Here is a 15935-nt window from a genome sequence, read left to right as displayed (position 1 = left end):
GAAATGTTCCAAATGTAAAACGTAGACTGACTGGACTATTACACTAATGTATAACCTAGTATTGTCTGGTCACCGTTTTATTCTGCCATATTTTAATGGGTTTAAAATTGAACATTTTGACACATAGGCCTGTCTTGTCAAGAATACTCATCAAAGCAGTGTAGTATTACTTAAAGCATTTCATTAAAAGAATCAGAGCAGAAAAATAGCTATAGAAGTACTTTAAATTCGAAACCGCGATTCCAATCGACACTTGGACGTGTGTACCTGTTTCGATTGCAATGATAAATTTTCCCACTGTAATTGAAGTCTGCTATGCAGTGGGCATGCGCAGTGTGGCGCACGCGTTCGGATCAGAAGCGCCAAATTGACCGGGATGGATGCGCTTCAGCAGAGGGAGGAGCCGCGGCGGGGCTGCCGTAGTTTTAAATGAATGTCAACCTGCTTCTAGTAGGGAGAACAAACCCAGCGCACATAAACGAAAGTACACACTCAGCGCAACCCGGGAGCCGCTCTTCATACATTAACATGACCCGGCGGCCGAGAAACAGGTGAGTGTAAAAGTACAGCTCCACTCAACTGTAGCACTTGTTTCTGCTCCTGGTGTAGACAGTGATAGTGTTGTTTTTCCTCTCTTTTTATACGTCCTATTTCTGTTGGATACACCGTAAACTGTTGATAGTGTGCTGTTGATATTTTTTTCTACTCAGTATTTCCATGTTTGAACCACATTTTTTCTTTTTGTGGACCTCTGTCTGTCTGTACACTGACCGTTAAGGCCGTGTAGTGGTGTGGGTGTCTGAGTCGCGCGCCCATGACAGGTGGTGGTCATCTGGCATGTGCGCTCCTCGCGCTGCTGTCAGCGGTGAAGGAGAGAGAGAGAAAGGGGGCTCGTGCTCTGTCTGTGTGTCTGTCCATGTCTCCACCTGTGTCTGTGCCTCTGTGTGGATCTCTATATCATACGTAAACGCACGCTATACATTCATTACTATTATGTTAGTTAGTGGACACGCGTGAGGGACGGTGTGCGTAAGACGGTGCGTGAACATTGCGTTTTAATAGAAACCCACAGTGAATACATTAAAGGGCACCACCATCTATCAGTAACTGTTATAAAAGTTTTCAGAGAATTAAATCTATTGCAACAAGTTTGTTTTAAATCTATTATAGTAATATTTTATTGCGTTCATGCGCACTGTATGTGTCGGTTTTTAACCAAATCACTTCCACGTTTGTTTACTTTGCGAACTGGGTCTTTTAGAACTGAATATGGAATAAAGGTCATATAAAACCGCTTTTATTAACCTGCTTACAACCTGAATGTGGCCGCAGCATCTCTGAAAGCGGGGGCCACTGTGTTATTTTGGAAACTGCACTTTCACTGCCTCCTCTGGGTGCCTTTGACTGGTTAAAGACGCTCCAGTTAATGCAACTTTTTACCAGCTTTATGTCTCTGAAAAGCATACTCAGAGCATTTCATGAACTTTGTGCGTAAAGATGTCGTTGTTTCGTTTCGGGTTATTGGTGTTTTCTTCAGTTTTTGCAAAAGATAAAGGCGCGATCGCCACCAAACCCGGTGAGCAATCTGCAATGCATTATTTTATGGAGCACTTTACAGTTGAATCATCGTTCTCAACATTAGCTGTGAATGACGGGTTCACTCGGTTTTGCACCTCCATATTCTGTGTTAAGTTTTTTTCCCCCCTGTCTTATATGGTGTCATTTTTGGTGGCTGTCAAAATCGTCCAAGTTTTTTTGATATTTTAAAACGGAAATCTCTGTCACACAAAATACTCAGATATTCATTTTAATTTACAGTGTATGTAAGTAAGCGTAGATTTTGTAAATATGGTAAATGGATGCAAATAAGGAACATATGCGTACATAAAGTTGATCAACCCAGACACCTCAGTGGGGTTCCTGTTCACCTGACACCAAAGTACCCTACCTGTCCTCCACGTTGTGCGTGCTCTACTTTCTGATTGGTTTGCCACTCAGCGTCTAAGTGTGTGTATTTCTGTGTGCACACGCATGGTTGTACTGTACAATGCCAGTGCAGGTCTGAACACGCCAGGGTCATGAAATTATGATCACATGTGCCAATCCCAGTATCTGTGGAAACCAAAAACATTGGAACCTGTTCATCCATCCCCCTCCCTCCCACTTGCTCTGCTTCTTCTCTTCTTCTCTCTCTTTTCATTTCTCTCTCTCTCTCTTTCTCCTTGTTTCTCCCCTTGTGGGTGTCTTGGCTAAACGCCTGCACCCAAACCTTCAAGAATGACTGGTTCTGTCTGTGTCAACACCTGATGAGTTAAAGAATGGGTAGAGTTCTTTATGCACTCATATGATTAGGGAGTAGTTTGAAAATGGAAAAGGTAGTGCACTGCTATTATTTACCTTTCTATTATCTTGCACTATTATGTTGTGCACCACCTCAACCTTTCTTGACTTTCTACTTTTCTATCTCCCTCTGCCTGCAGTGTTTACAGTAGTGAGGAGGATGAGGAAGAGACCGAGATGTATGAACATGATTACGATGGATCTCTAGCCAAGGCAGGGAAACGCCACCTTGGGAAAACACGCTGGACACGAGAAGAGGTGCGCACATTCACACACCTGCCCAAGCAATTCAAAACCAGCTTGTATCTGACATGAGAATTGCCTTGGGAGAGAATACTTCCTTAGAACCTGGGAGTTTTTTTTTTTTCTTTATCGTGTAACCACATTAATTATAATGCACCTGCACAGCAAGATATTGTTTTTTTTCCAGTAAGAAACTGTATCTTGAATGTGTGACAAACTGCAGCACATTTTTTTTCCCAGGATGAGAAATTGAAGAAACTTGTTGAACTTCATGGATCAGAAGATTGGAAACTAATTGCAAGCTTACTAAGCGTAAGTTTGGATACAAAAATGCAAACATAAGATACAAGTGCGTTATATGTATAGAATCTTGGACAGCATAATATTGATAACTCATGCTTTGCTTTTACCAGAATCGTACAGATGTGCAGTGCCAGCACAGGTGGCAAAAGGTGCTGAACCCAGAACTCATCAAAGGGCCATGGACCAAAGAGGAAGACCAGAGGGTGAGAAAACAACCTCAAGAAAACCTTACATAGACCTTAAGATTGATCTTAAGAAGCTTTTTTTTTGTAATATATTTATACACTCAGAGGAAATAGGCAATCAGTGTCATCAAGGGTAAAAAGACATTACTCTATGTTCCTGTGTGATTAAATCAATTCCTCTGAAGCAACTCATTGGTAACAATTGCACACTTTTAGTTTCCCAAAAAGTTTCTGTTACACAAACATAGCAGATTAAGTCTCCTACAACCCATAAAGTATTTATTGAGCATGTTCAGTGGAGTTATATTTCCACCCAGATGCTGCTATAATGATTAGCAGAGTGGCTAACGTTCCTCTGGAAATTCCCTCAGTGCACTTCAGCAGGTGTTCCCAATCTCCTCTAAGAGATAAAGAAAGAGAAAAAGAGAGTGGGGGGGAATTATTAAGAGAGGGCTTTCTGAGTTTCTGAGATTTTTCTAGAAAGCTAACAGCTTTTATTTTTGTCTCTCTTTATGTCATACACTATCTATTCTTCATCTGTTTATCTTCTTCTTTGTTACTCTGTGCTCCTCTACTTCTCCCTCTCCTCCCTGTTATTGCTCCTTCCTTCCTCTTTCCCAATGCCCTTCACTACTATACACTTCTGTTCCTTTTTGACCATGTTCCCTCTGCCCTCTTGCCTTTCCTCTTTTTTTCTCCTCTGCACACACAAACACACATCCACCCCAGGTGATTGAGCTGGTCCAGAAGTACGGAGCCAAGCGCTGGTCTGTCATCGCGAAGCACCTGAAGGGGCGCATTGGCAAGCAGTGCCGTGAGCGCTGGCACAACCACCTGAACCCAGAGGTGAAAAAGACATCTTGGACCGAAGAGGAGGACCGAATCATCTACCAGGCACATGAGAAACTGGGCAACCGCTGGGCTGAAATCGCCAAGCTGCTCCCTGGCAGGTGAGGAGAACGTGGAGAAAAAAAGGAGAAGGGAGAGAGAGATAGAAAAGAGAAGCTAGATGAATCACTGAAGCCCTGTTGGTTAGCTGTGCAATGTTGCGGTTGAGATTGAAATGGAGGGAACAACACTGAGCAAGTGCTGAAAATAAGTGAGAGTGCAGAGGTCTGTACAGAAAAAAAATTAATCTGTATTAACCTCTGTGTGCTCAAACAAATAAAGCTACCAGTCAAAGGATGATGTTTTTGTACTGTTTATGCAGTGTAGGTGTGACATTGTTTTTAAAATGCATGTTTTTCTTGTCACACAGGACGGACAATGCTATAAAGAACCACTGGAACTCCACCATGAGACGTAAGGTGGAACAGGAAGGTTATCTTCAGAGCACGTCAAAGACCAGCAACTCCTCCCTCTCCATCAACCATGGCTTCATCAAGACCCCCAGTCACATCATGGGCTTCCCCCACCATTCACCCAATCATGCTCAGCTGCCTCCTCTGTCTCCACTCAACTACAGCTACATCTCTGACACACACAGAGTGAGTTACTGGAAACATCCATGCATGCTACATCAGAAATGTTTACATGAAACTGATTTGAGAGCTGCACGAAATTCATATATTTGATTTGGATTTGTGGATTACAGGTGCCCTTCCCCATGGCCTTGCATTTAAACATAATGAACATTCCCCAGCATGGAACCGCTGCTATACAGGTACTAAGAGAAACTGTAAACACTGTTATTAATCAACTAAAAATGAGGTTAACTTTAAGAGAAACTGTTGCTAATGCTAATATCTGCGTCATTTGCTTACTTTCTCTCAGAGACACTATAATGAGGAGGACCCTGAGAAGGAGCAGAGGGTGAAAGAAATCGAACTGCTGCTCATGTCGACAGAGAACGAGCTGAGAGGCCAGCCATCACTACCAGTGAGTTGTGTTAGAGTGTGTGTCATTGCAGGGCTGAGTGAAGCTTAAAACTGTGGCAGCTTGACATATGTGGACGTTTGTTGACCTTGGTTTAAGGACAGTGGTTTTATGTGTGCAAGGAGGAAACATCTGGGGGGTCTGTTTCTGCAAAAGTGATGAAATAGGACCTTATCTTACCATTTCTGTTCGAGTGCGTGTGCATAACCCCTTGTGCAACCCTCTACTCAACACTACTGTCACCCTTCTGCTTGTTTTACATTAAGGTTCCCTTTCTCCTTCAATAGTTCTCATTTGGTCACAATTTACAGCCCTTTTGTTATTGCTGGCCATGCATTTCTCCTTGTTTGGTACATAATCTTTTGACCCTTTGTGCTGGACGTCACAGTCTGTATCCTTGTCTTCTCCAGATGACTTTGCCCTATCCAAGCTGGGCCAGCCACAGCTCTATGACCGACAGTTCACAGGGTGCGGCTATGTCGTTACCTCATCACCACGTGGCTGCCCCTGCCCTGCCTCTTGATCAGAGCTGCCTACCTGAGGAAAGTGCCTCCGCAACACGCGCCCTCGCCAACAACAGCCGAAACAACAACAATAACAACAACAGCAACAGTCATCACAGCAGTCCAACATTCTCAAACCAAATCCCAGAGTTCATGGAGTCTGTCATTGATTCAGTAAGTATCTGATGCACATATTGATACAAACACCTTAACCGTACCCCAGAAATGACTGAAATATAGTTTAGAAAACAGCAACCTAGATTCTTATCAGTAGTGGGCTTTGACCCATATTTTCCCACCCTTTTCCCAGAGCCTCTCCTCAGTGGGTGAGGCCGCAACCAGTGGGCTCTCGGATAGAAGTGTACTCAAAACAGACAGGGTCTTACCCAATCAGATTGCTCGAACTGCTCACGGAGCATGTGCTGGTTTCATCTGCTCAACTCCCAACCCTTCACCAGTCAGAAACCTCCCCTTTTCACCCTCACAGGTAGTTAAAAAAATAGCTGCGTGTGAAGTAGAATCCATCCAATCACCATCCTGGCATCAACAATGACACCAGCAAACCCACCATTCATGTTTTCCCCTCTTGTTTTCTCCCCATCTTATTGTTTGACCTTAAATCAGTTCATCTTTAGCTTGTCTTTTTGAGCCACCAGTCATCACTCTTTTTTTCCTTGCTTTGCCATCTCTCTGTCTTTGACCCAGTGTGCTGCGATGATCCGGTAAATTACTAAAACATGACCTGTTAAGCAACATTGTACTGAGTGGTCTCCTTTTTTTTTAACAGTTCCTCATCCAGTCCATGAGCCCAGAGCACTCGGACAGTGACAGTTTACCAGTGAGCTCACCTGTAGACTCCAAGCCTCTGATCGACCATTCGATTAGGCCCCAGAAAGAGAATGAGATGTAAGTGGTTTTATCTCTTAACCTGTGATGCAGATTTGTGATGAGGATCAGTCTAATAATGACTGTCTCTGTATCATCTCTCAGGTTTAGGACTCCAAACATTCGTCGCTCCATCCTTGAGTCGTCCCCACGTACACCAACACCTTTCAGGTCAGCCCTGGCCATGCAGGAGGCAAAGTACGGACCCCTCAAACTACTGGTATGAACTGGAACATCCGAAAATATCTGTAATTTTATTGCATGCATCACTTTAACCACTACTTTATTTGCTATGTGACTTCATATAGTAACTCATTTTGATGATTTGTGTGTTTTCCAGAACACTCCTTTGGATCAACAGATGGTTGAGTCCATTAAGCAGGAGCCTATGGAGTGCACCATTGAACAGCCACCTCTGAAGAAAATTAAACAAGAGGTACTTTCCACTAAAAAATGTGATTAAACAAATATAAAAAAAAGTGAGAGATCCAAAGAAAAAAAAGTTTAATACGTAAAAAGCAAAGGAGAACAGAAACATTCACTTTCACTTTGTGTTAGGGAATGTGGCTTCATTTACTGTATGTGACTCTTGATCAAAGTATGAACTTAACATCATCATAATGAACTCCAGTTGACCATAATGAACTGTACTTGACATGTGTTTTGGTTTCTAGGTGGAGTCCCCATGCGAGAGGAGCCCATGTATGCAGTGGGAAGGACAAGATCTCCACACACAGCTCTTTTCACCTACAGGCGCCCCACAGGAAGTACCTGTAAGCTCGCACTCGACATTTACTTTCACTGTTTCCCTGTTTGATCTAATGAGAACAACCTTGAGAATATCCTCAACCAATAGTCTGTACTTCAGAGTCTAACATTAGAATATTTAGATGATTCCTGACCTATTGTATTTCATGTGCTGTTATTTACTAATAGTACTGATGTAAATAGCTTCACTTATTGATGTTTTTTATCCTATTCCACACTTTCAGGACATGCTTACCAGCTCATTATTAAGTGAAGATGGACACAAAACCTACAACCTCCCTCACAGGGCTACAGACAGTCCACTACAGGTGTGTATGTTTCAAATGTACATCTTAAATACTAAAATTAAAGGTAAAGGTAGGAGATCCTGGAAAAACGATTCGAGCATGCTACATTTTGAAAATACGCAATTCAAAAGTCCAAACCCCTTTCTTCAGACTTCCCCCCAAAGCCACGCCTCCAGAGTACCAGATTGTACTCACAGAGGGGTAGGGGGGAGGGACAAATGGCAGTTGAATTTGGTAGACATATCACCATTCAGTCATTTCGATGGGCTGGTTAAAATGACTGGATGGTGTTTTTTCAGTCCTGTCTGTTCCACAGGTGGCTAAAAATGTTTTATTTTTGTGTTAGAGCATTTAATTAATTAGTTGCAATCAGGTTGTGAAGGGGATTTTAAGCAATATAGTAAAAAATGCTCCAGGAAATCATCTCCTACTCTACCTTTAAGCAAAGCTGATGCTATAGGATAATAATGGGAAAGAAAAACTCATCGTTCTCTGCTTTCTCACCACCAGCAGCTCAGTTCCTGGGAGCAGGTGACCTGTGGGAAAACAGAGGAGCACATATTAGCCTCAGAGCAGAGCCACAAGTACATCAACACTTACCCCACGAGGACACTGGTCATGTAGACAGAGACACATGTTGATCTGGAAACGTCGACAAGCCCCGCGCTGCAGCCACAGCGCCACAGGTTTTATATTTGTTGTGGTACAACAGATGGGAGAGGCTCAATGCCACCGGTGTTTTTACACTTACACTTGTTGGATTTCAACCAACCAAAGACTATAATTTTTTTTTTGTTTTGGAAATTTTTTATATAGAATTTGCTTTGGGTTTTTTATAAATGTAAATCTTTTTTGGTCTTTTGGTTCTGTCTTTGTATTATTATTGTTGTATTATAAATGGGAATCGGTGGCTATATAATTTTCATTGGGCTGTATTTTTAATTTTTAATTTTGATATTAATATAAAGAACAAGTTGATTAATTTATTCCTTTGTTTTAATGTCTTTGTTGTTGTTTTTTTTTTTTTTTTTTTACAATTGGCCAATGGATCAGTGTTTTAAGTAAAGTATTTAAGCCCTATTAGCATTATACTACATCCAAAGGCATATATTAATGGATTAAAACTGACCTCTGTATTTCAATCATGGAACTATTACTTTTTCCTTTTTTCAAATAGGCTGGAATGGGTCTACTGAGAGTTTCAAGTGTTTGGCCTGTGCTTGATGTAAACACTTAACCTACTGAATAAGAACTGCTATGTATGTTCTTGTATCCTGAGATGTTTTTCTTAGGGGCTAGCCTTTTTAGTATTACCACACATCACAACTCTTCATGTAACATGAGTTTTCATTTCAATGTCTGATTTATGTCTGGCCTTCACAGTATCCTTATGGGTAACGTACAAGGAACAAATGCTATATTTGTTAAAATCTAAATATATAGACAGTATATGGATACATTTACAACTCTGTCAAGCCGTGAGCTTCACCCAGTAAGAGTAAATCCAAGATGCACTTGAAATATATGTTTTACGTCTAAAAAAGAGAGAGTACTAAACACTGATATTTTATATAATGCTACAAAAGCCCATGAATTTAAACATGTCTTGTCTTGAACCGTTTTGTATGTTTTGTAATGCATATACAATCAGCATTTTGTTTTGTACGACTGCAGTAGCCCATGTCAAACACTTAGCAGACAATCCTTTTATACATACGGGCATTAAGCCTTGTTTTTATATTAGCTTTTGAGCAAAAATATTTTATAAAAGCATTTATACATGCCAAGTTTTTATTTGTTTTTTTTTTTACTTTTCTATACTGCCTAGTCAATAAAGTGTGTTGTTTTTATTACAGCCATGTGTCCAGTGTTATTCATTTATTTGAATGAGGATGCTCTGGTTATTATTTCACTAAATGCAGCAGGTACATTAAACTGAAGTCATGATAAGTTTGTTAGAGCAGTTTAATGATAACAAAGGTGAAAGTGTTAACAGCATTGTAAAGCCACACTGAAGTCATTCATCTGCCAGGAGTAAATGAATTACAGCTCTGGAAAAAAAGAAGAGACCACTGCAAAATTATTACTTTCTCTGATTTGACCATTTATAGGTATGTGTTTGAGTAAAATGAACATTTTTGTTTAATTCCCTAAACTACCGATAACATTCTTTCCAAATTCCAAATAAAAATAGTGATATTTAGAGCATGTATTTACAGAACATGACTCATGGTCAAACTAACAAAAAGATGCAGTGTTTTCAGACCTCAAATAATGCAAAGAAAACCAGTTCATATTTATTTCTAAACAACACAATACTAATGTTGGACCTTGGTAAAAGTTCAGACATCAGTATTTGGTGGAATAACCTGATTTTCAGACAGCTTTCATGTGTCTTGGCTCTCCTCCACTGTTGTTGGATGACTTTATGCAGCTCCTGGCACAGAAATCCAAGAAGTTCAGCAATGTTTGATGACCTGTGACCATCCATCTTCCTCCAGAAGTTTTCAAAGTGGGTTCAGGTCTGGAGATTGGTCTGACCATGACCATCTGGTGGTCCGTCATCCACACCTTTAATGACCTAGCTGAGGCCAGGAGCATTGTCCTGATAGAAAAACCATGATCAGAAGAGAAGTCCAGTAGTTTCCAATAGTTGTTTTTGGATTCCAGTTACTTTTGTGGTACTAATAGCAGTGTTTTTGCCTACTGTAAGAAGACAGTGATGGCCACAGTAGATGTTTTTATACTTCTCCTTCTTAAATAAGACATGGATCAGGTGTTTATTCAGTAGAATAAGGTGTGTTTGTGTTGGAATTCAACAGACACAGGAATAGAATGGCTGTCATACAGGGGTTGGACAAAATAATGGAAACACCTTAAAAAATCAACCAAATATAATTTAATATGGTGTAGGTCCGCCTTTTGCGGCAATTACAGCCTCAATTCTCCGAGGTATTGATTCATACAACTTGTGAATTGTTTCCAAAGGAATTTTAAGCCATTCTTCAGTTAGAATACCCTCCAACTCTTTTAGAGACAATGGCGGTGGAAATCGACGTCTTACTTGAATCTCTAAAACTGACCATAAATGCTCAATAATGTTGAGGTCTGGGGACTGTGCCGGCCATACGAGATGCTCAACTTCATTAGAATGTTCCTCATGCCATTCTTTAACAATTCTAGCTGTATGGATTGGGGCATTATCATCTTGAGATGAAGGTGTTTCCATTATTTTGTCCAACCCCTGTACATGCACACATGCTGATTTCACAGGAAAATGCAGTGGTCTCTTAATTTTTTCCAGAGCTGCATTTGCACTGTAGTGTCCAAAAGTCTAATCTGTCTATATTATTCAAATCCTTGCCAACAATGTAGTATTCAAATAGTCCAACTTCACCTGCCAAATACAGACACACAACTCTACAGATACAAAGGTTTGTTGTCATAAAGTTGTGCAGTGCATATCATAAAAGTGTCCCTCCATCTGCCTATTAGCAAGTGAGTGTAGGGTTTATCAGCCAGTTAAGGTGGTAAGCAAATGTTCCTAACCGTTCCCTGTTTTTCTGTGGACGAGAGGGGATACTTATACTCAACAAATGTCACCTAAAAGCATCTACTGATCTAAAACAGTTCAATAATTTAGGCAAAATACTGTTTCCCGCCTTTTCAGCAGCATCAGATGTGACTTTTTTGACCATTCAGAGGCACCGAAGTAAACATGCAAACGCTGTCATTTTCTGCAGCACTGATTCACCAATAAAACCCATGTAGTTCGACAAATGACAGTGGTGTTTTACATTCAGCATTTTCTCAAAAAGTTTTTTTTTTTTTTCTCCTAGATCAGGGGTGTCAAACATAAGGCTCACAGGCCAAAATCGGCCACCCAAGTTTCCGATCTGGCCCGTGGGATGAATTTGCAAAGTTTAAAAATTACACTGAAGATATTAACAGTCATGGTTGTCCAACTCATTTTAGTTCCAAATACTAAAACCAAATTCCAAAATTTTAACAATATTATTTATGCCTGTTTCTAAATATTTTGTGCCTTTGTAGATGCACTGTAACGCACACACAGTCAAGGAAAAAATTATTAGAGCACCCCTTGTTTTCTTCACTTTCTTGTTCATTTTAATGCCTGGTACAACTAAAGGTACATTTGTTTGGATGAATATAACGATAACAACAAAAATATCTCATAAGAGTTTAATTTCAGAGCTGATATCTAGTCATTTTCTGTGGTTTTTTTTTGATAATAATCAAAATCACTTCAGTTCTTACATCAATATCTATGGCACTGTACTGACAAAAACAGTGCTTTTAGGCATTCCATGTTTTCTTTTCTGTCTGTTTTAGTCACATGATACACACAAGAGTTAATACTTGATTGCATAACCATTGTTTCCGATGACTTTTGATGGTCTAATAATTTTTTCCACAACTGTAAGGTTCACAGACCAAAACCGGTCACCAAAGTTTCCGATCTGGCCCGTGGGATGAATTTGCGAAGTGCAAAAATTACACTGAAGATATAAACAGTCAAGGTTGTCCAACTCATTTAAGTTCCAAAGTCTAAAAACCAAATTACAAAATTTTAAGAATATTATTTATGCCTGTCTCTAAATATTTTGTGCCTTTGTAGATGCACTGTAACACACATACAGTCAAGGAAAAAATTATTAGAGCACCCCTTGTTTTCTTCACTTTCTTGTTCATTTTAATGCCTGGTACAACTAAAGGTACATTTGTTTGGATGAATATAATGATAACAACAAAAATAGCTCATAAGAGTTTAATTTCAGAACTGATATCTTGCCATTTTTCATGTTTTCTTGATAATAACCAAAATTGCTTCAGTTCTTACATCAATATCTATGTCATTGTACTGACAAAAACAGTGGTTTTAGGCATTCCATGTTTTCTTTTCTGTCTGTTTCAGTCGCATGATACACACAGGAGTTAACACTTGATTGCATAACCATTGTTTCTGATGACTTTTGATGGTCTAATAATTTTTTCCACAACTGTAAGGTTCGCAGACCAAAACCAGCCACGAAAGTTTCCAATCTGACCCGTGGGATGAATTTGCGAAGTGTAAAAATTACACTGAAGATATTAACAGTCAAGGTTGTCCAACTCATTTTAGTTCCAAACACTAAAAACCAAATAAAATTTGAACAACATATTTTTTTATGGCTGTTACTAAATGTTTTGTACCTTTGTAGATGCACTGAGGTCTGTAATGCACATATATACATGATAAGTTGAGGCAATCTGTTGTTAAAATTGCATTTCTTTTTCATTGCCTCTTATGCCTAGTTGCCCCTGGTACTGAGGGCAGTCACAGTTCTGTCTGTGTTGCCATGGTGATGCTACACAATACTTGTAATATATATCCACGTAACCAGAGGAATGTCAGCTACAACCTATTGCTGGGCAACAGAACACAATCTGCACAACATACACTTAAATGGGCAAAAACAAGCTAAAGGTCTGAAACCAGCATATGTCATGAATAACTGAACAAAACAGACCAATGAGACAAACATTGCCACACTGAGCTAACACTAAACAGCTCCAACAGTATTTCTCTAACACTAAAATTCACTGAACAAGCCCCCCCCAAAAAAGCAAAAACAATGTGGATATACAGGTGGTAAGATATAAAAGTAAAATATAATATGAAATATAGAATGTGCATATGGACAAGAAAGTGTTCAATGTGAAATTTTGTCTTCCCTTTGCTGTTTTCTGATCATTATTTGATATCATATCATTAAAACGTCAGCTCTCAACCACTGTGTTTTTTTTTGTGTTACGCTGAAATGGTTCCAACTGGAAACCAACAGCCCAGGGTTTAACAGGTTTAAGAAACTTCAGGTTTTTCATCCTATTCACATTTTTTTGGTGAAATATTAGTTTGTAAATGAATATTTTTATGATTTCATTTTACTTTATTTCTACTAAAACAAAGAGATGAAATCTGGGGTTGTCAGTATTTATAGGCTATTATTTAACTGGTTGGGTTGGGTGTGGTCCCTGAACTAAAATGAGTTCAATGATCAGTAAACTGACCCATAAAGACCCAATGTTACTTTTGTGGCAGTTTCAAAATATAGTTGTTGTTGTTATTTATTTATTTATTTATTTTTTTTTGCTATTTTTGAACTTTTCTTAAGTGATTTATCACCATTTATTATCATATTTTCCTCTGTATCTTTTGCAGGTAATTCATTCATGTTATATTTAATAGACAGTATGAACCTTTATCAGACCTTATCTTTGGTATTCTGCATTTTTTCAGTGAAAATCAGGTATTTTCCTGTATTTAATGTACTGATCATGTAAATGTTCATAGAAGCTCAGATTAAAGTTGTGGGTAATTACATCAAAAACAGGCGAAACTGAAGAAGAAGTGACTTTTTCAGTAAAATCTATCAGTAACTGAACATAAAACAAACATCTCCATGCACTGTCATTGATGCAACTCCATGGGTTTTACTGGTGAATCAATGTTGTAGAAGATGACGGTGTTTCCATGTTCACTACGGAGCCTCTGAACGTCCAAATGGGTCATATCTGATGACCATGAAAAGATGACAAACTGTATTTTACACCGATTATTTACATGTATTGATAGGATTAGTGGAACAGAAATTTTGGTCGCCAGTGGCTGTTTGGGTCTTTAAGAGTTAAATAAAGAAAATACCTGCAGAGCAAGGTTCTAATAGTTTTGGATTTTTCATTAGAGTTTAGTTTTATTTAGTTTTGACTTTTTTTTTTCTCTAATTCAGTTAGTTTTAATTAGTTTTTAGAGCAGGTTTGCTAGTTTTTATTAGTTTTCCTCATTTTCTAAATGCTTAGTTTTAGTTTAGTTTTAGTTTCTTTGTATCTTTTATCTTCTTCACTGTCAAATTCAAATAAATCCCAGACAGGACTCTGCTGCTTTCTCCCAACTTTAGTCTCCATGTTTCCAGGTAGAGTGGGGACCAGAAGACGACTGGAAACCACAAGTGACAAGAAGTGACAGACCGTTAAATATCAAATGGTCCCAGCAGCTAACATTACTTGAGGGAAATAAATCGATTTTATATCAATCCGACATTGACAAAAACGAAAACGAAGGGAATTTTATCCATAATTTTTTTACGGTTTAGTTAGTTTTGTAAACACACAATACAGTTTCAGTCAGTTATAATTTTTTTCTTTTAATTATAGTTTTTATTTATTTCAGTTAACGAAAATGTTCTTGCAATTCTAGTTGTCGTCATTTCGTTAGTTTTCATTAACGATAATAACCTTGCTGCAGAGGATAATAGTGAAATACATGGTTACCTTATTTAAAATTTGAATTCTTGCCTGCAAAAAGGTTGTCACAAGGAACTGGTTAAAAAGTGACCCTCTTCGGCCACAACAATGGCTGGACATTATAGAGGAAATATATACCATGGAAAAATTAACATTTCATCTGAGGATTAAGATGGGAACTTTTAAGAGAAGATGGGAGAAATGGACCATATTCAAGGACACTAATTCTTGATATCAGATCAGGTACAGAAAAGCAGTCAAATGTATCAGGAACAGCATCCCCCCTTGTTGTATTGTGTGAGTTTCTTTGTTTTTTGTCATTGTTGTTGTTGTTTCTGCACAGTAAAAGTGATTGAAAATATTAAAATAAAAAGTAAAAAAAAAAATACATGGTTACAAATCCTTTAGGAAAGGTAAAATCTAGAAAAGTCACCACAAAAATTGCCCTAGGTCTTTAAGGGTTAATGATCTAACTTCAGCTCTAATACAGAGTGCTTAAAACAGACATAGCTTTAAGGAGAGATGAACATTTACAACATGATTGTTCTCCAGAATGCTGTGTCTATATAAACTCCACAAAGTCTTTTGAGAAGTGCTTCTCTTTTTTTTTTCCTCTTATGAGACCTTGAAAGCCAAGGGGCCCACATTCAGACCAGGAGCTATATTTACACTCGTCCCCTCTGAGCTCTCACATCGCCCCTCCAGCCACCTGCACACACCCACTGGCCTCAAATATAGACTGCCATCTCAAGTAGTAGTCTCTGAGGAACACATAGGCAGAAATGGTATTTATCATTACACACACAGCTCTCAGGATCTGGGGTATCTGGGGTATTTAAAGCACTGGTGGAACAGAAATAAGTTCCGCATGGGTGCTTGTCACATGTTTAACCCATAAAGACCCAAATATATACCAGTATCCAAAAGCATCTACTGATATAAAATGCTGAATAACTTTAGAGCCACTTATCCTATCAATCCATGTAAATAATTGTTGTAAAATGCAGTTCGTCATCTTTACATGGTCATCAGATATGACCCATTTGGATGTTCAGAGGCTCCGTAGTGAACATGGAAACACTGTCTTCTTCTACAACACAGGTGTCAAACATGCGGCCCGGGGGCCAAAACCGGCCAGCCGAGGGTTCCAATCTGGCCCACGGGATGAATTTGTGAAATGCAAAAATTCCACTAAAGATATAAACAATCAATGTTGTCAAAATCATTTTAATTCAGGTTCC

General features: G+C 39.0%; 1 protein-coding gene across 2 annotated transcripts; it reads left to right on the top strand.

Annotated features, from left to right (window-relative positions):
• Positions 1–405: 405 nt before the first annotated feature.
• myb (v-myb avian myeloblastosis viral oncogene homolog) lies at positions 406–8932 on the top strand. Of its 2 annotated transcripts, none has more exons than XM_030129324.1 (15): positions 406–551; positions 2481–2598; positions 2824–2895; positions 2997–3089; positions 3801–4021; positions 4330–4558; positions 4666–4734; positions 4845–4949; positions 5357–5623; positions 6237–6355; positions 6440–6554; positions 6675–6770; positions 7009–7107; positions 7327–7410; positions 7903–8932. In XM_030129324.1, exons 1-15 carry the CDS (start codon positions 430–432, stop codon positions 8011–8013), a joined length of 1920 nt encoding a protein of 639 aa, XP_029985184.1. In that variant the 5' UTR covers positions 406–429; the 3' UTR covers positions 8014–8932. The 2 variants fall into 2 exon arrangements, with proteins under 2 accessions (XP_029985184.1, XP_029985183.1); XM_030129323.1 differs by having other exon boundaries at positions 7900–8932.
• Positions 8933–15935: the final 7003 nt, after the last annotated feature.

Source organism: Sphaeramia orbicularis, chromosome 24 (genome assembly GCF_902148855.1).
Source record: "Sphaeramia orbicularis chromosome 24, fSphaOr1.1, whole genome shotgun sequence".
NCBI lineage: Eukaryota > Metazoa > Chordata > Actinopteri > Kurtiformes > Apogonidae > Sphaeramia > Sphaeramia orbicularis.
This window is presented reverse-complemented; position numbering and strand designations above follow the sequence as displayed.